Source organism: Mirounga leonina, unplaced genomic scaffold (genome assembly GCF_011800145.1).
Source record: "Mirounga leonina isolate KUSES-001 unplaced genomic scaffold, KU_Mleo_1.0 Mir_115, whole genome shotgun sequence".
Lineage (NCBI taxonomy): Eukaryota > Metazoa > Chordata > Mammalia > Carnivora > Phocidae > Mirounga > Mirounga leonina.
This window is the reverse complement of record NW_023270268.1, coordinates 101,799,353-101,821,147: the sequence shown is the minus strand read 5'-3', so window position 1 is coordinate 101,821,147 and position 21,795 is coordinate 101,799,353. Positions and strand designations below refer to the sequence as shown.

At 37.3% G+C, this 21,795-nt stretch overlaps 1 protein-coding gene across 2 annotated transcripts in view; it reads right to left on the bottom strand.

Moving 5' to 3' along the window:
- The window catches only part of CD47 (CD47 molecule), a 47,939-nt gene that overhangs the window by 17,152 nt on the left and 8,992 nt on the right, over nt 1-21,795 (bottom strand). For both annotated transcript variants that reach the window (XM_035000217.1, XM_035000219.1), the window contains exons 2-3: nt 18,596-18,943; nt 9,902-9,991 (exon numbers count right to left, since the gene is read on the bottom strand). In XM_035000217.1, coding sequence (XP_034856108.1) covers nt 9,902-9,991; nt 18,596-18,943 — 438 coding nt within the window. The remainder of the gene's footprint in view (nt 1-9,901; nt 9,992-18,595; nt 18,944-21,795) is intronic.

The window sequence follows — 21,795 nt, the reverse complement described above, 5'->3', positions numbered from 1 at the left end:
AAATATACTAAAAAGAATAAATAAACCCCTAAATGACCATAACAAAATCTACATATAAGGTATTAAAACCTAGGGTCCCATTATAACCTTAGTTAAGATCTTAAGGTACGATGCAGGCACCTGAAGATTTTTTTACAACTCTACCTATTTTAGGTTGCTATCATCCTTTAGATTGTAACCTCAACTTTATCTCTTTAGGGGGAGACGGAGGGCTAAGCAATAATCCGTCCTGAAGCTGAATAACCGAATCCACATTCATCAGAAAAGAGTGAGAATCAATCTGGCAAGTTCCCCAAGCTTTCATTTGATCCATCCAGCCTTGAAACTTATATGACTATGACTCAGTCATGTTCCTGACTTATTATAAGGCACAGATTTTCACATCTTTCCTATTCTCTAAGCTCAAACACTGTCTAGGATGAAATTCCAAGTATAAGTCACAAAGGGCACAAATACGGTTAAAAAAAAAACAAAATAACTTTGTCTAGACATACGTCAGGTTTTCCATTTAGACCTATGCATACCTGTTATCTGAATAGAATTTGAAAGTTCTGCAAAGGGGTTATGAAATAGAAACTGTGTTTCAAGTGTACTTCACAATCAGTCAAACATTTATGAGATTCTTCCAGGTTTAATTCAACACACAGAAGAGCTACTAAGATCAAGCGGCAAGAATTCACCTTAAAGTACAGTAGAAGTTCATGCAAAAAGGCAGACATATCATTCTTAACAAAAAATCAGAGTGTGAACTTCATACAAAATTCCACCTTTTCAGACTTAGAAGAGCTCTAGGAGAAAAATAATGCCAACAACAGTCACAAAAATAAACCATCAGCAAATGCTACTATTGAGAGTGTTTTACCACAGAATGGCCTTTTCAAACCTTGGCATGTAAGGATGTTGGAGGTAACTGTTGTTCTTGTTAATTGGTTCAACTACTACTTCTTCTCAGGGCTACCTTCCTCTTCCTTAAATTAAGCAGCCATTTCTACCAAATATATTAGTGGGGTCTAACTTATGCAACCATAGGCAACGAAAGAGTATCTCCACGTTTTCTTTAGTGAACCTTTAAAAAGAGTTTCTTCTGACTCATTTTCTTGCTTATGATGTAGGTCCCACACTAAGTGTGGAGAAAATATCTTGTTGCTAACTCAGCTGCCAATTTTTTCAGTATAGCTAAAGGGTCAGGAATCTGATATAGATGCCAGATAACTCAATAATCTCAAGGATCTGTTATTGGTGATTTTTTTCTAGTCCTTTATTAAGTAGACTTACCCTTATTTATCAAACCTATCAAAACTTTAAATGTAACAGAAAATAAATTCAAGTGATTTCCTAAACACTTAGCATTAAGATAAAGATAATATAACACCTTAACTGCAGGCTCTTATCAAACTCCCTTGCTGTTTGGCAAGACAATCTACGTAATTTTAAAAATCAGTATGCTTTGGGGTGCCTGGATGCCTCAGTTGGTTAAGCATCAACTCTTGATTTCGGCTCAGGTCATGATCTCAGCGGCGTGAGATCAAGCCTTGCATTGGGCTCCATGCTCAGTGTGAAGTCTGCTTAAGATTCTCTCCCTCTCCTTCTGGCCCCACTCCCTGCTTGTGCGCACTCACTCTAAAAAGAATTTTTAAATAAATAAATAATAAAAATAAATAAATAAAAATCAGCATGCTTTAAAGGATTCTCCTCAGCAATTAAAAAAAAAAATCCTCAGCCAAAAGTACTGAAATCAATACACAAATAAAATATGAGCAATAACACTATTTATACTTTTTTAAGACTTTATTTTTTTAGTGTAGTTTTAGTTTTATGACAAAACTGAGAGAGAGGTACAGAGAATTCCGTTATATCCCCTATCCTCACACATACATAACTTTCCCCATTATTACCATCACTCACCAGAACAGTACATTTTCTACCAAGGATGAGCCTACACTGACACATCATAATCATCCAAAATCCCTAGTTTACCTTAGGGCTCACCCTTCGTGTTGTATGCTCTTGGGTTTGGATAAATGTATGACGCCCATCCATCATTATGATACCATACGGAGTATTTTCATTGCCCTAAAAATCCTCTGTGCTCTGCCTGTTCATCTCTCCTCCACGCCTACCCCTGACAATCACTGATTTTTTTTTTTTTTAAGATTTTATTTATTTATTTGAGAGAGAGAGAGCATGAGAGGGGGGAGGGTCAGAGGGAGAAGCAGACTCCCTGCCGAGCAGGGAGCCCGATGCGGGACTCGATCCTGGGACTCCAGGATCATGACCTGAGCTGAAGGCAGTCGCTTAACCAACTGAGCCACCCAGGCGCCCAATCACTGATATTTTTATTGTCCCCACAGGTTTGCCTTTTCCAGAATGTCACAGAGTTGGAATCATACAGTATGTAGCCTTCTCAGATTGACTTTGTTTAATATGTATTTAAGTCTCCTCCATGCCTTTTCATGGCTTGACAGTTCATTTCTTTTAATTGCTGAATAATTGTCCATTGCATGGATGTACGACAATTTATCCATTCACCTACTGTAGAACAGTAAAGCTGCTATAAATACCTGTGTGCAGGTTTCTATATGGACGTAAGTTTTCAACTCCATTTGGATAAATACCAAGGAGCACAATGCCAGGGCATATGGAAAGAATATATTTAGTTTTGTAATAAACTGCCAAACTGTCTTCCGAAGTGGCTGTACCATTTGCATTCCCACCAGCAGTGAATGAGAGTTCCTGCGGCTCTACCACCTCATCAGCATTTGTTGTTGTCAGTGGGCATATTTTTAACACAAACCTATAACCCTAATGCTGCCACAAAGGAATACCATATATATGGGGAAACTATCACATTTTTGACAATAAATTAGGAATTCTAAAATTTTCCCCTTTTACACCTTCTATAAAATAATTAAATATAGCAAGTTACTTCTCAGAAATGAGCTAGGTTGATTAATTCATTTATTTTAGAAATGTTCACTATGTACCTACAATGTAGCAGGCCCTTTTATTAGCCCAAATCATACAAATCAAGGTACAGGTAGAAGTTTATGCAACAATAATTGATTATGCACCTACTATGTGATAATCACTACTCTAAATGCTGGCATTGAACAAAATAGCCAAATCCAAATACTCCTGCCTTAAGGCCCTTATATTCATATGTGTGTGTGTGTGTGTGTGTGTGTGTGTGTGTGTGTGTTGGGAAGGAGCAGGAGTGAGGATGGAATGTTACTCCCTGACCTTCTTTCCCAATTCAATAAATAAAAGGTATGAGTCTAATTTAGCCTAAAAGAGCACCTTCATGTATTTAATCTTCAAATTCATGTGAATAAAACATGACATGTCCCTCTAGCCACCTGAAGAAACAGCTAATGTTATAAACAGATACTCCATTTAAGTTTTCTTGTCTCCTTGTAACTGATATAAAGGACATACAAGACAAAATGCAGGTTGTAGCTGATAAATTTCTAGTGAAATTACCAGATCAACCTGAGATCAAATAAAATCTACCACCTTAGGGCACCTGGGTGGCTCAGTCGTTAAGCGTCTGCCTTCGGCTCAGGTCGTGATCCTGGAGTCCCTGGATCGAGTCCCGCATCGGGCTCCCTGCTCGGTGGGGAGTCTGCTTCTCCCTCTGACCCTCCCCTCTCATGCTCACTCTCTCTCTCATTCTCTCTCTCAAATAAATAAATAAAATCTTAAAAAAAAAAAAAATCTACCACCTTAGTTTTCATGATACTCCAAAGATGGGATTCAATATGCCCATATAGGTCCACAGACCTCGGTCTATCCAACCAACAAAACCCAAAAATCTATAATTCAATATCTGCTTAAAGACATGACATTTAGATGGTCCCTGACTGACTGATTAGTGAGTTGGTGGTCAGATAAGAAGGCTAACCAGTGAAGGGTAATGCATACTAGATTAAGAATAAATCATAAAGGGAAATGTGTTTGATTTCATTATTATAGTGTGATTTTCTGACAACTGTAGGAGAGTAATTGTAGGATCTCTTTGGTATCTGTTGAGTTGCAAATCAATAGTGTCTTTGAATCAGGATAAAGCACATCTGATCACTTTTAAAGTGAAATTACAATTTCAAAATTTTTAATTTAAATTAAATTTTAAATTAAATTTAAATTACTATTTTACGAATATTTAACATACTCACTAAAAAAAAAAACACTGAAGGCTTTGCAAATCTGGTGCTGGAGAAAAAGGAACATTAATGCCAATCATAAACTGATTACTTGCCAAGAGGCAAGTAAAAGAATCTTATAATAAACTCCATACACTATCCAACTGGCTTTGATGAAACAATTTTGTAAACATGAATACGGACACATGCCTGGTCTATAGGACCCAGAAATAAAAAAGCCCAGACACTGTGCAGTAAGTACTTTGAATGCAGAAGATTAAAGATGATGATGTCCAACATGCTAACTTCCTTTTCTTGGTTCCAAATGTTCCCTGGTCTTGTGGATGGTGCTGTAACTTCAGAATGTATGCAGGAAGTTGGGACGTTTGCATTTGGAAAGGGTCGAAGGAATAACAACTGCATTTCTACAAGAGTACACCGCCGAGCTCTAGTTTTGTTCAGTTCCTCCTACAGTAACACCAGGGCATAAAAACATTTAATAACAGAACTGTGATAATTATGCGGCAAGGACCAAGGGAAAGCACTGGAAGTTCAAGATTACTGAACAGAATTCAGAGTAAACTTAATAACAAAGTCCTATTAATAGAATCCACCAACCAGGTCACAGAATGATTCTTTGTAATATTATTTATTGTGATGGTATTTTACCTTCCTAGGTAGAACTTTCCTAGTGCAAGTTAGTATATGTCCTCACTTCTTCAGAATGATTTTTCTAATCTACAAAGAAATTCCCTGTCCCATTATATTCTTTCTTTTTATGTGTGTTCATGGTCTAATTACTTTCAGTATTTATAAGCTAGTCCTAAAAATTGGATTCAAGGACTTAGTAGGATTTCAAAGCTGTTGTGAGGACTTTTTTCCTTGAATTTCCTAACAATGATTTCCACATGAACATAAAACCAAATGCCTCTGAGCAATAACCAAAATCTTTGTGGAATAACCTTGAGCAAGGATTAGAAAAGTTAGAAAAGGACATGAAGGATGCCTAGAATGCATGAATTTGAAATAAATGACAGCAGTCCTTGCTTGGTCCACTTCCAATATTCATGAATTTCAGTTACCATGGTTTAGTTAAATAACACAAATGCCCCCAAATTGCAGTACAAATTTCAGCTACCACAATACCACAATATATTAACTAAGTACTTGCATGAAGTGCAAACTTCACTGCTATCTCTTCAGTCCACAAATCACCCTGTTAACATCCAGGCATGTATCATGATCAGTGACCAATCATGTCACTTCTTTCAAAGACCGTTGGTGACTACTCACTGAACATCTGTTACTCAGTTCATGCACAGACAGCAGAACTTCCTTGTCTCCCAGTAATAAATCAATATGATATTTTACGATGGATTATCAAAGGAGGAAACAGGGCAGCAAAAATGAAAGAATAAAGAAATATAAAGTAATAATGTTGGAAGTGATATCAAATAAAATGTAAATGACATCACAAAATAACTGTGGGAATGTCAACACTACTGCCATTCAAGAGGCTCTAGATACATAAGTCAGAGAAACTCAGTAAAAGTGAACTTATTGGCATAAATCAGAACAGTGAGTAGGTTGTGACAAAAGGAATGCAGATGTCCCAGAAGTGGTGACTCTGGCAAAAAACTTCACATAAAAGAAATTCTTGGAGATATTGTATAACACTACAAATGCAAAGGATAAAATGTTGGAAGCTGATCCAAACCTTAAAAGGAGTATGACAATTCACTGAGGCATAAAAAAAGATGCTTGTTCTGTATTCAAAGTTACGTAACAAGAAGGCAAGCACCATTCAAACTACTCTTGATGGAACACTTTAATTCTCACTGTTTCTAAAGTTTCAATTTACCATGTACTAAATAGTTTTACTTTTTTTTCCCATTTCCTAACAGTGTTATTACTGACAGTAAGAGGGTTTTTAATGTTCTGACAAAAATTTTAAAGGTCATGGAGCAACAGTAATTTTTTTGCATTTATTTTAGATTGCTTTGCAGAGTTTCAGCTTACTTGGTCATGTTTATGATCTCACAGTTTTGTGTAAAGACAAGTTCAAAGGAAGGAAAAGTAAAATAAAAAGTAAAATAGATATGCCTGACTCAAAGAATTTCAGAATGTTGGTATGCAACTGAACCTTAACCCTATAGGAACTAGAGATCTTGGTGGGCAACACTTGAAATCATTTATCAAACATCTTAATGACAGACATTACCTGGTATACTACCAAAGACTAAGGAAGAACCCTGAAAATCAGCCAGTAACTTAAGCGTCATTGGCATGGGAAACTGTGAGTTGGTATAGTTTTCAGAACAAAAAGAAAGTGCCCGAAACGTACTACTACTAGAGATTTGTGACTTTGGTTAAGACTCAGTGTTTGATTCTAGTTATCTCTGAGCTGTCTGCTAAGCATTAAGATTCTGCTTAAAAGTTTGTAAGTTAAAGATAAAGGCAAAGATGTTTAGGAACATTTCCCTGTAAGAAACCTTTGTCTTCAAAACATGGTCTAGGGCTCACCAAGTCCTGGCTTGGCTTCAGGAGTTTAAAAGTCTTCTCAGGCTTCTTCCTCAGTAGGATCAGTGACATCCTGAGATACAGTTCAAGATACATTTCTGGTAGAAAGTAACTCTTTCCCCTAAAAATGAAGGCACAACCTGTTCTTTACTACATGTTTAGCCTATGGAAAGTCCAAGTTGAATCTTGGACCACCAAAAGACTGACATACAGAACTAGAAAAGCCACTGCGGAAAACCTCCTGTGATCAAATACAGACCATAAACGGTAACCTGAAACAGTTAAGGACAACTAGAAATCCAGAAAGTGAAAGTCATGGGTCTGAGTTACTATTAATAACTCAGGGACTATATGAAACCACACTCTAAAAAACACATAGCTGAATGGCAAGTGGAAAACAGAGGGGCTCTCCTGTTTGGTCGACTCCCCAGGCCATAAACAGGAGGCCTCTTAGAAAGGGTACCCCAAAAAAGGTAGACTCAGATCCATGACTAGCCCAAAAATGGGACAGAAGGCACAGAACATGCATACTTACATGCTTCCTCAACTGAAATGTGCATGCTACAAAGCCAGGAGCAATATGCATTTCATTTCCATATCTCAGGCCTCTACGCCCATGCCTAACAATCAGTAGGCACCCTGTCAATACATACTTGTTGAATAAATTAAAGTAGGTCTACAGTCTGCTCTGCCAGTAAGTTTCATCTACTGAGTATGTGTACCCAGATACAGGTTAACTCTCCCTGAAATAAAAAGTTCTCAAAGTAAGTTCAGGAGAGGGAGGTAGTACACTGTAGTGGTAAATAGCACTGTTGAGTTCAAATCCCAGTACCGCCAGAGAAAAACTGGGGGACTGTGGGCAAACTGCCTAACCCACCTGAGCCTCACCTTTTTATCTACAAAATAGGAATGAGAACGATGACACCTACCCCCACTGAGTTCCTGTGGGCTGGAAATGTGACTGCACAGGTCAGTGCTTTCCAGCATCTATCATACAGAGCAAGGGTTCCACAAATATGTAGGTACTCTTATCATAAACACCTTTCAATTGCAGTCCAGACTGAGTGAATCAAGCATAGAGGCCCTCCTCCACATTCCCCCCAACAATTTACTTGTTCTAAGGAGAGCCTAAATAAAAAAACTGCCACCAAAATATTTTTTTAGTTTCATAAGCATGTTCTTTAAAATATGATCAGTGGAATAAATATAAAAAAGAGCATTCAACCTAACACAAACTGAAAATTAAAACAAGATTTTTTTTCACCCATCAAATTATTAGCAAAGATTTTAGAATTATGTCAGGATTATGAGGTAAAAAAACAGATATTCTCATCTGCAGTAACTGATACAAAGTTTCAAGAAAACACTTTGGCAGTATGTATCAAGAGCCTTAAAATAGCTCTGCCATTTCCAGTCTTACGTATCTTTAGCACAATTATTTCCATAGTATCAAAAAAAATTGGAAACATCCTTAATATCCATCAAGATGAGAGTTAAGTAAATTAGAGTACATCCATAAAAGTAGAGCACAGACAGCTATAAAAAGATATCGAAAACAAAGGGGGAAATCAGGATGTAAGTATGTAAGTTACATGAGTCCATTTATGGTTTTCTTTTTTTAAGAAACGTAACAAAAATGCATAGAAAAAAACTGAAAGGGAAGGAGGAAACTCACTAGAATACACCAACAATTTATTTCTGTTGGGGGGCTTCAGATTGGTTTTTGCTCTATAATTTACTATTTTTTAAGTCAGAAAGCTTGTAAAGCTTATTTTGTGAAAATATGGCTGATAAAGAACAGACTGACTCCTCGTTCAGTCAATAAAAATAATGTCACTAACGATAATGCCACGATCAACAAACTTCAACCAATCCAAAGGCAACAAATCACACTACTGTGAAATAATTTCATTATCTTAAAAAAAAGGCTATTCTCTACCTCAATCATATGACATGGGCTTAAGGCCTGGGTCTGCCAATAAAGATAAAGGCTTTCCCTAACATCAGGATAGACTGAATAGGTCTTGATGCTCTATCAGTCTTTTTCGTGATAGAAAAATTCACGAATAAAAGGCTTACCAAAATTCTAAGAAAATTTCCACAAGAAGTCTAGACACTTTTTTGAAAATAAAAGTTGTGAAATATCTTGACAGTTGTCACTGTTAGCCCTTTCTTCCCTTTGCTTTTAGACAAAAGTTGAGAACAGCTTTGAAATCACAAAGCACTTTCCAGAGTGCTGTACATTTAGAAGAGCCCACAGAATATATAATCAGTCATCTCTCTTCCATTTTCATCACTTCAGATTTCTGGGTAAAAGTAAAATTCATGAAATATACAATAGGCCAACCCACTACATTTTACTAGCTTTCACTTTTTTAAAGGTTGCAGAATGAAATAAATGAGATCAGCATTATTCACACTTTGCCTTGTATAAATGCTAACTGGCCTTCAATGACTGACCATTTCATTGCATGATAGGGAGATGAGGAATAAATCTTACACGTCAGAAGTTTAAATGTTTTAGACTGTCACCTCAGAACCTCACCAATTTAGTAAATTTCTTTTACCAAACTGGTAGGGAAACATGGTTGAGTGTTAAGTATCAACCAGAATACATATTACCTTTTTACCTAGCAGTGACAATTCCACATTGTTGATGCTAAATCTGAAATAGCATCAAGATTTACCCTGAGAAGTTTGGTCACATGACTATTACAGCAAAACATGATCAAAACCCACAATTCACCCGTGGCTACTTCCTTAGAGGCTGTAGAATCATAGTAAGGATGACAAAACACGGTTCAAATGTGGCTTTTCCTAGGATGAACACATGTACACAGACAAGTACAAACTAGGAAAATAAAGACAGGGCAGTCTTAATGCTCAAAAGTACAATATCCTACCCTAACACTAATGTAGGGCTGTGACTATCTCTTTGCCAAAATAATGTGTGTAAAGGCTCTGAAAACACTATACTCTATATGAGTTTAAGGTATTGTTATTATTAGGATTCCCACTATTCATTCTTAAGAAGTTTTAAAAAAACCTTAGGAATTAAAAGTGAACTGCAGCAAACTGTGGGGGAAAATATACACTTCAAGAATATTGAGACTGTACATTATTATTTATCACATTATCACACTTCTTAATACAACTCAGACAAAATATTTCACTAATATTACCTCCCAGAAATAACGTTTTCATCATTAAAACATAAATGAAAAATAGAAATAAATACTTACTCACAATACCAAACTGTCCCCAAGACAGAAGTACAGCCAAAATTGGGAAAATAACAATGAGGATATTTTCATTTGGAGAAAACCATGAAACTGGGAAGAAAACAAAAATCACAATTAATATTTACTATAATCATGTTAAGTCCTGGTATGAATAGTCAACAATATATTTTTATTGTGAAGATGGAAAATAAAAATAACTTATTAAAACTGTGGCCTTAAAATAATTACAAATTACACAAACAGTTTACTTATACAGCAAATTTTATGAAACAAGAAGCTAGTTTAAGTGTTTTTTTCCACATTTTCCCTAACCCATGATTTATGGAAGGAGACAATATGGCACAGGAGCTGAGAACAGGGCTCTGCAGCCACGAAGCCTGGCTTGAAACCTAACTTTACGTTATAAGCTTTGTGAGTTTGGACAAAGTCTTAACACCTCTCTGTTCTTTAGTGATCTCAATTGTCAAACCAGTGCAACATAGTACCTATGCCTCGAAGGACTACTGCGACTATTAACAAAGCTACTACTTGAAAAGGGCTTAAAATGGGGGCGCCTGGGTGGCTCAGTCGGTTAAGCGTCTGCCTTCTGCTCAGGTCGTGATCTCAGGGTCCTGGGATCGAGTTCCGCATCAGCCTCCCTGCTCAGCGGGGAGTCTGCTTCTCCCTCTCCCCCCCCTCCGCCATTTGTGCTTTCCCCCTCCTCTCTCTCTCAAATAAATAAATAAAATCTTAAAAAAAAAAAAAAGAAAGAAAAAAGAAAACGGCTTAAAACAAAGCTTGGCTATGTACCAAATAGTCAACCTTCACTACAATGATTATAACGTTAGGTATTAAGGAAGTTTCTGTTAAGTGGGTCACATGTTACCTAGACAGTGAAAACAGAGCCACACAATCTACATGAAGGAAACTGTGACGTTAAGACTTCAAATAATTTGAAAACTTTTAGAACATTGTTTCATTTCATCTTAACACTTAAGACACTGATTTTATCTATGAAATTTCTTCTTTAACAATAAAGCCAAATAAAAGCACCAAAGACATTTCAAAGTTTGCCTGTACATGGGGGATTTGCTGTTTGAAGAACATTCCTAAACACTGCCCAAAGCAAGCACTGGTGGTTCCTCTGAAATCAACCCTACTCATTGAAATTCTCCCAGGCTCTGCCATTCCGTATTGGCATGTGAAGAACCTTGTGGGCTTTCATACCATAATGATACATTTCTTGTATTAACCTTATGTTAAAGCCTGGTAAATGTTTGCAATATACAGAATATAACAACATTATAAATTCTTAGAAATATTACCTTTACAGAATCTAGCATTTCACCCTATACATAGTAGAGACTCCATAGGTTTGCTGTTGAAGGTTCTAATAGTCATGAAATAGCTCGGTGAGTGAATGGAAGACTGTGTTTCATTTTTTGCAGATCTCTACCAAGAGACAGATTTTTCAGATACTCTGAATCAGTACCTTAATTTCCAACTGTATTACTGAGTATCTTCTTACACCAAAGAAAACCTATTTTAATTTGGCCTAAAATCCTACCAGGAAAAAATTTTGTAAATTATGCTTAGATTTTCACATCTAATGCCCAAAGGATTTGATAAAAGCTCTATGACCTAATGACTATTCCTAATCAATTTATTTTCCCTATCTATTTTCTCTATTATTTTGTTTTGAGTTGTCTATATTAACTCCTCAAACCCTCACAATTATTATATGAGGAATTATCAACCCCTCCTTAATACTGAGGAAACTGAGGCACAGTGCAAGGATCTTTTTTCATTTTTATTTCTTTTATTATGTTCAATTAGCCAGCATATAGTACATCATTAGTTTCTGATGTAGTGTTCAACGATTCATTAATTGCGTGTAACACCCAGTGCTCATCACCACATGTGCCCTCCTTAATACCCATCACCCGGTTACCCCATTCCTCTACCCCCTTCCCTAGGGATAAAGGGCTGGTATCCAAGATATATAATGAACCAATGATCTTAAATATCTGAAGTTTTCATGTCCCAAATGGACTTCTGATACCCCTCCGCCTACTTCACCAAATCTCCCCTCTCAGGTTTCCCCATTTTGGTAGTGCTGACTTCTCCAATTACTCAGACCAAAAACCTTAGAGTCATCCTTGACTCCTGGTTTCTCTCACACTCCACACCCAGTTCCACAGCAAATCTCATGGGCTCTACATTCAAAATACAGCCAGTATCAGATCAACATAATCAGTATGTGTTTAAGATGAGCTGACAATGAAATGTTCTTTCACTGACCCCCCTCCCTATGCAACAAAACAATCTCAGGATATACTGATAGAAACCTATTAATACAAGGTATGTCTGACCACAATATTTATTGAAATCACACCATGGATAGGGTATTCTAGACACTTAACGTCCAATAGTGAACGTGGCAGGTGGGGCCATGAGCTCGAGGAGGGGGAGAAATTGAAGATCAGACTTTTGTGGGGAGTAAGGAGAAGTCTCTGGGGTGAGGAACTGGATCTGAGCCACATGAAGACAGGGAAGAAGAGACACCAAAGGAACAGCAAGTTCAAGCAACTAAATGGTGGCTAGAATTTAGTGATACAAGAGGAGATGGGAAGTCTTGCTGGAGAAAGATCATGTCGGGTCTTAATAGCTTGTTATGAGAGTTTGGATTTTATTGTAAGAGCAATGCTAAGTGATTGGAAAGCTTCAAACAAGGGAGAAAAATGACCATGATTCATTTAAAATCTTTGCCAGCCATGTGGAGAATGGATTACAGAAGCAGGATCGATCAGAAAGTTGCTGCAGCAATTGGGTAATGGCAGGAAGACAAGTTGTGACCCACAAACACAGTCTTGAGTACATTTCCACTCATCACATTTAAAGACCTAACAGGGAATTGTTCCAAAGGAAGGTGACTAAAAGGGGGATCCTGAAACTATTAGCAATGGCTGGAAGAACTGGGGATTTCAATCTTAGAGAAGAATAAGCTTGGAAGGGAAACACCATAGCTCTCCTTGTGAGAAATTACAGAACTGCAAATTCTAGCCTGACTTAAGTTAGAACTGCCTACTAATAGACCAAGATCCTTTGGGAAGTAAGAGAGTTTCCTCATGTCAAGTGTTCAGGTAAGAAGGCTGAATGATAACTTCCTGGGGTGTAATAGAAGTAATTAATGAATTAGACGGTGAGAGACTAAATGATTACTGGAGGATTCCAAGACTCTCTGTGGAAAAAAGAAGTGTAAGGGACATTTCAGTGACATACAGAAGGTGGGACTGTAAAACAAAAAATACCATTGTCTAAGTGATTCTTAATTGAAACTTATCAGGTTTATTCAAATTTCACATACACTCCCCTCTCAGCCTCACCCCAAGATTTTAGTATTTTCTCCATAGTAAATGCGTGTGTGTGTGAGCACGCACACATGTATGGAGGGGGTGTTCCGTCATTCTCTCAGTTCAAAATCACTGCTGCGCACCTGGGCCATAATTTATCTCTTCTCACTGACATGAATGTGTTACGTCTCTCTAATTTGTTAAGATGGTGAGTCTGAGGATCACCAAATTGGACATTCAAGAACCAAATGAGATGCTGGGGGGAAAAAAGCCCATGTTTTATATAAAACTACTTATATGTCCATTAAGCTATTGATTTGTTTTGGTACTATTTCAGATGACTTTAACTTTTGTTCCTCAATGGGAGAAAAGAGACAAGATACTTCTCTAAGGTCCTTCTCAAATTTTGAATGTCTATGGCACTAAGAAAATAAGCTTAAAATAGACTAAGAACAATATCAGATATTATTCCACTTTAGGAATAAGAAAGACAATCCAAAGGCAATGCTATTCCATTCAAGCTATGGCTGACAACTCTGCCCATTACTCTTCCCCAATTCCTGTTCAGGTAGTGTGGCTCTCAGGAAGATGAACTATTAGTGGAAAAGCAAAGAAACGATATTAAGAGGTATGGTCTACGAATGAGTGTTTAAATTCTTCTTCCCAGCCTAAGTGTTATAAAAACCCAGTACTTCTTTCCTTTATCACTGTGTACAAAATGGGATAACTGGAAAAAGTGAAAATATCACTTTAATCAGTGTAAGTGTGCCTTTCCTTCAAATATATACATGGTAAACCTTCACAAACACCAGTTTCCACAAAAGAAGATCACAATAAAATTCCCAACACTAAAATTCAAGCCAAATTTTTACTTGATGTTTCAGGATTGTGATGACTTTTTTGAGGTGTCGACTTGGCGAGGCTACAGTCCCTGATTACTTATATCATCCAGAAATCTAAGGTGGCTCCCCAAATCCCTGCTCCCTGCAATCAGCCTTTTGTAATTCCCTCCCCCTTGAAGAAGGGATGGGAGAGTGAATATGATGGATTTCATTCCCATGATTATGTTGTGTCATATGTCAAAAGGGATTTTGATGATGTGATTAAGGTGCCCAACCTGTTGGCTTCACAAAAGAGCAACTGCCTATGGGAGAGAGGGGTCTGGTCTAATCAAATGAGCCCTTAAAATAAGGGTCTGTGGTCTTCCTGGAAAAGAATTCAATATGTGAGAGGGATTCTACAAGAGGAAGGATCTTCTTGGCTGAGTTTACATATGGAAGAGGCCATGTGGCAAGGAATGAGGCAAACTCCAGGAGCTGAGAGAAGCCCCTAGTGGACATCCAGCAAAGAAACGGGGACCTCCATCCCATAACCACAAGGAACTGAATTCTACCACAATCATGTAAGCTTGGAACAGGACCCTGAACTCCATATGAGAACACAGCCTGGCCGACACCTTGATTTTAGCCTCATAAGACTTCTTGGGGAGAACCTAGTTACACCACGACCAGAACTGTGGCCTACAGAACTGTGAGCTAATAAATGGGTACTGTTTTTAAGCCAATACATTTGTTGTTACACAGCACTAGAGAACTACTGCAAGGATCTTGCAATGCCCTCATGCCAACATCATGAGCATAATGTATATCATGGTGACAATGATGGAAATGGCAACTCTACTGAATTTGAACTTATTTTTTAAAACAAAACCTTAATAACTTACTTGGAGAAATGTAAAATGTTAAGCCTCCACGTTTTTGTATTATTAATGATATCAATACAGATAGTAATGACAAATTTTATAACTATTATTTACATTTAGGATTTAGTTATTTACAAGGTGTTCTCAAAGAAACCATATAGCATGGTGGTAAACATCTTGGGTTTTGAAGACAGACAGATCTAGGTTAAAATCCTGGCTGTGACTCAAATCTTGAACAAGTAGTTTAAATCTAACCTGTTTCCTCATCTGTTAAATGATAAGACCCATGTCTATCTTCTAGAGTTCTTGAGAAGATCACAGGATACAACATACATGAAGTATATTGTATGTGCTCAAATAAATGTTAGATTATTTTACTGTTCTTATTTATACTGCTATCATTTCCTTCAAAGTAGGGATCATGTCTTAGTCATCGCTGAATCCATAGTGTCTAGCACAGTGCCTGGCACATGGCAGGGACTCAATAAATCCTTTTAAGAAGGAGAGATATTAACTTACATACATCTCAAACAATTCTGTCATGGAGATGGTATCCCCATTTTACAGACAAAACTGAGGACCACATAGGCTGAGTTTCTGAAACAAGTCTTCTTAAACTAGAAAATGGTAAAGTATAGAAAAAGCTTTCTAAATTCAAGTCTTGTGCTCCTTGCATGGTACAATACTATACACAGACACCAGAGGCATATAAAACTCTAATTCATATATAGTGCTTGCACATATTCTGTCTTAGTGCTCAAAAAAAGAACACAAATGGTCACCATTACTCCACATTCCACTAAGTAGAATACTCTATTAAGTAATTTCTATTCCTCCCTTATGCCTACATTTGCAAAAAAGCACAACATAGTAAAAATGGTTTCTACCGCCTAAATCCCCAAAGTCCACATGATGGGTACATATCTCTACTACAGTAACTTTATATTCCACAGTAAGAGTCCTGCCCCAAATTAACATTTTTGAGCAGAGGAGGTTTCTTTCTTTCTCCAATCAAAAATGGGTATAAAACAGAGACAACACCAGATGCTGGCAAGGATGTGGGGAAACTAGATCGCTCATATGCTGCTGTTAAGAATGTAAAATGAAAAAATCACTCTGGAAAACAGTTTGGCAGTTTCTTTAAAAACTAAGTGTACACTTACGTATGACCCAGTAATCATACTTCTGGCCATTTATCCAGAGAAATGAAGAAGATTATGTCCACAGAGAAACCTGTACACAACTGTTCATAGCAGCTTCATTTGTAAAAGCCAAAAGCTGGAAATAACCAAAATGTCCTACAATAGGTGAATGGTTAAACAAGCTGTGATATACCCATACCATGGAATACTACTACTTAGCCAAGAGAGAGAGACAGACAGACAGAGACACGGAGAGAGAGAATGAACCACTGATACAAGTAACAACTTGTATAGTTCTCAAGGGCACTGTGCTGACTGAAAAAAGCCAATCTCAAAATACTGTATGATTCCACCTATACAACATTGTTGAAATAACAAAATCACAGCCACAGAGACCACATTAATGTTTGCCAGGCTGGGGGTAGTTGGTGGAGGGGAGGTGACTATAAAGGGCTGCATGAGGGAGATCTTTGTGCCCATGGAGTAGTAGTTCTGTATCTTGATTGTGGTGGTGGTTATTTAAATATATACATGTGATAAAATGACAAAGAAATACACACACATTGTACCATTGTGAACCTGCTGGTTTTGATATTTTACTACAGTGACATAAGAAGTAATCACTGGGGGAAACTGGGCAAAGAGTAGAGAGCACCTTTCTGTTCTATCTTTGCAATTTCCTATGAACCTTTAATTATTTCAAAAAATAAAACTGGGTGCAAAGTCAAATGTCTGAGACCTCTGGTAGAGTTTTCTACATTCTCTGCAACAAAACAATACCTTCTCATTTTAATGGCCCGAAAGGTAAGTACAACTCATTTTTTAACAGGGTACTTTGAAAACAAAGATAAAATAATCACACTTTTATATAATTATAAACTTTGTCTTCATCTCAGATATTGGTATTTCTTCCCCATCCATCTTCATTCCACTGCCAAGCCTTTCAAATTTCATATCTAGAGTTTAACAGTTTGCCTCTCAGTGACTGACACTACACTCCAAAATTACTGCTTCCCCGTCTTATTTTTCCATTCCACAAAAGTATACATTCCTTCAGAAAAATTTCAGCTAGGTAGTAGATTACCTAATTCCAGTTGCTGTGTTTGAATGATTAGACCCTGCTGAAAGGCATACATTTTTTTTAAAAAGCTCCTTAGTCCAAATAAATATCAATTTATAAAAGTTACAATGTTAAGAGATTTTCTAGCAGAAACACCTTCCAAATTCTGCCAACCTGCTCTAAGCTACCTCCTGCCCATTCCTCACTATACAGAAATCCCTCTCACAATACCCCAGGCCAGCTTCAACAACTTATCTTACTTCATAAATAAACATCCCAGGAACACAACCATTTGCAAAGCACTCTGGTTGACACAGAACTTACACACAAGAGATCTCAGTTGATGCTCATTATACTGTAGGACACACAAAAGCAGGCATCTATTCTCACCCCCATCCCAGAGATAAGGTTACTTGGACTCAAGAGAAGAAACTTCTTAAGATCATATAGGCAAATAATTAAGTAGCAGAATAGGGGATAGAATTCAAATCTCCTGATTCCTAATCCTAAACCATGTCAAAATATTCCATCAAACTAAACAGCCCACTCTCAATCTGGTAACAGACATTTTATAACCACGAACACTAGAAGAATAGAAGGTAAAGAGCTGATACAATTGAATTGTTCTAGTCCCATCTAAAGCAGAGGTTCTCAAAGTATGGTCTAATCCTAAAATCAGTAATATGTCTAGTGATTGTAAACATATTTCAAAACAGAGAGTCATAATGCACATGCATGTAGTTGAAGAAATCAGCTGGCTGAGAAAGAATAGAAAAGAAAGCAGGCTGTTTACTTCAGCTAACTACTGCTTTATACAACTCACCAAGCCAAGTTTGTGAAGAAAAAGCAGAATCATGGTGCTATAATCAAGGCTGAATTCAGATACACTGAATTGGATCTCTAGTTCTTCTAAATCTTGGCCAGTGAAAAAAATACCAAAGCAAAGCTAAGCACAGGAAACCTCAAGGACACATCCATGATAACCTGATTTTTTAATCTCCTGATTCTCCTTCTAATCTATTCTCTGCAAAGGGGACATGGCCAGGACTTGTCAACCCTTGATCAAAGTGTAAGGTTAAAAAAAAAAAAAAAAAAGGCCAAATAATTGGAAAGAGATTGGAAAATTAATTACATGAAAGAAAGTACTTTTGATGGCAGCAAACAGAAATACAGAGTAGATGACCTCAGGACTGCTCACCCAAACAGAACAGTCCTTGGACCAAAAGTTTGAGAACCACACAATATACAAATTAGCCAACAACAAAGGGGTTTTACTCTGAAAAGTAGAAGAGCAAATAATATAAAACTCATGACCTTAAAGCTGTTAACATTACATCAACATTTATTATTAATAGCCTGCTTTTGATTCAAAGAGTACCTAGGCCCATTCTGCCCCATTTCTAACAGGATCAGGATGCTACACGACAAATAAATGGGAAGCTTTTATAGAAATCTTACCAATTCGGTATTTTAGTTCTATGACGGTTTCGCCTTCTCTGCTTAATTCAGTTACTTCACAAGTGTAGTTTCCTACAACAGCTTCTTCCTTATCCATCTCCAAAGAGGCAATGCCAGTTAGTAATTTTTGTGGTATGATTTTTGTACTCTTAAACTTATCGTCATGAGTGGCCTTTTGCAGAGCTCCATTAAAGGTGAAAATGTCTTTTCCTTTTAATTTCCACTTTACATACATTTCATTAATGTTTGTTGCCTCCACATTATTAACAAAGCATGGGATGGTAACACTTTCATTGCAAGCAGTGTATTCTACAGATTTGGTTATGTTAAATATTAGCTGAGCTGAACCTGAAAAAGAAAAAGAAAATTGTTTCATGTCATTATAGAATGCTATACTTCAAGTTGTTACAAATCCTTAAGATAAAGAGCAATGTTTCACTTGTTCATTTAAGCAAATAGTGCAACTACAGAGAAGACAGGCAAGGTGAAAAAAATCCAAATTATTTTAATATTAATGTGCACAGCTGGTAGACAACATTGTAACTTTTACTTACTCAATCTCAGTAATACAAAGTGTACATTACCATACATCTTGGGAATAAATTCAGCAACCCCGTTGGAACATGAAGGTGTAGTATCTGGCTTTGGAGCTTTGAAGTAATCATTACTGCCTACTGACTGATGTAGAAAAATAGTGACCTAACCATGGAAAAATTTTGAACAGAAAATCAAAGCAAATATTATATTCAGTATATACTTCCTCTAAATAGAACTTGCTAAACTGATAGGAAGTTTATCCTTATGTTGCATTTCCAAAAAAGATGACGGGGTCTACTTTAATACAAAAAAGTAAACCAGATGAATCACATCACATCTCTCCACAAGGATGGAAAGTCTTAGAATGCTAAGGAGAAAAAACATTCTCTATGGCTATTTTCCCATTGCAAAATACAGCCAGCAACAGTCATTTTGTATGTAAGTATTAGAAAGGATTAAATACAATAGAAAGGCATTTTCCCACCCCGATATTTCACTGAAACTATGGAACAATTTCCAAATATGTATTACAGGTATTCTTCCTCCTAGAAACCATAAACCGCTCAAAAAAAAGCTAAGAAACAAGTTAATACCAAGAGCAGGTACTGCTAATAAATAGGATATATACTAGTCCTCTCTTATCCATGGCTATGCTTTCTTTGGTTTCCGTTACCTGTGGTCAACCACAGTCTGGAAGCAGACTGTCTTCCTTCTGACACATGATCAGACAATCTATAAGTAACCTAACTCTAGGTCACATCACATTGCCTACATCCTTCATCTCACCATGTAGGCATTTTATCATCTCACGTCATCATAAGAAGAAGGGTAAGTATAGTACAATAAGATATTTGAGAGAGACCACATTCACATAAACTTTATTACAGCACATTGTTATAATGTTCTATTTTATTATTAATTATTGTTATTAATCTCTTACTGTGCCTAATTTATAAATTAAATTTAATCATAGATACATACAGAAAAAAATAGTATATGTAGGATTGGTACTATCTGTGGCTTCGGGCATCCACTGGCAGTCTTGGAACGTATCCCCTACAGGTAAGGTGGACTACTGTATTCTATCAATTCTTTTCCAGAGAATAAACTATCACTGCCTTACAAAAGAGGGGCTGGAAAAGGAAATTCACTTACCTTTCATCTAATATGTATGAGAATATGGAGAAATTATAGCTGTCTTCCATACTGTTCAGCCATTTATCAATTCTTTTACCTAAGTAGTTAGCGGGCTCCTCCCTCAAAAAACAAAGCACTAACAAATACAAATAAAACATCAACTTCAATAGTTCATCCTTAAGATTTCTTCTCTCTACATTTATAAAATGGGAATAAAAATCAGGAGCATCGGATGTTATTATCCTAGGAACATAATTATTATTCAGTAACTGCCCAGAGTTGAATGCTAGGATGCATAGTGGAATATGAAGTGGACAATGTTCAGAAAGCCTGAGTACAAATTAAGCAGTTCATTTAACTTTTCTATGCCTTGGCTTACTCTCTGTGAATAAGAGGATCAAAAACGAACACAGGGCTACTTCACAGAATTGTGGTGAGCATCAAAGGAGAAAATACCTGGGCAAGTGCTAACAATACCGTGCTATAAACATGAGGGGTAATACTATAAAAGTTACGGGATATGGCATTTTACTGTAATGATCTGGACCTTCTCTGACTGGCAGGTCTAAACTGTTTTATTTCTGGGAATTTGCAGTTTGAACTAGCCTTGGGGATATCCATAGCTCACCTCTTCCCACTTCTCTACATTTCTTGCCATCCAAATATTAGGAAGCCTCAGGCAAAACCTGGACTTCCAGCTGCATTCTTCGAAGCCTTGGGCTTAGGAACTGTCTTCCCTGAGAAAGAAAAACTGGGGGTAGGGAGGGGAGGAACTATAGTGTACAAAAAGGAGAGAAGTAGGGGTGCCTGGGTGGCTCAATTGGTTGTGTCAGACTCTTGGTTTCGGCTCAGGTCATGATCTCAGGGTTGTGGGACTGAGCCCCACAGCGGGCTCTGCACTGAGCAGGGAGTCTGAGATTTTCTCTCTCCCTCTGCCTGCCCCCCCCCATTTCTCTCTTAAATAAATGAATATATAGATTTTTTTAAGATTTTATTTGAGAAAGTGAGTGAAAGAGAGAGAGAGAGAGCACATGAGCAGTAGCAGAGGAAGAGGGAGAGGGAGAAGCAGAGTCCGTGCTGAGCGGGGAGCCCAATGCGGGGCTCCATCCCAGGATCCTGGTATCATGACCTGAGCCAAAAGCAGACGCTTAACCGACTGAGTCATCCAAGCACCCCATGAATAAATCTTTCTTAAAAAAAGGAGAGAAAAAAGTAGGACGCTGGAATCAGAAAGAAAGGAAAGTGTCAGAAAATATAGTGAAAGGTTTTGAAATGGACACAAAGATTACTGAGTGTCCTTTCAATGGAGTGCTGGGAATTGTGTGACAAATTCCTTGGGAATATTTCATTCTGTAGGGGCCTATGCCTTTCACTGTGTTTATCTGTCTGAGCTACTTTACAATTTGGTAAAACTGATGGCAATGCAAATGATTTGTGTCCATAGAGATACAAATAAACTTTGTTCTGCAATTCACTTCTCCCTGGTGGAAGAAGAGAAGATTTCAAAAAAACAGGTTTTATTGCCT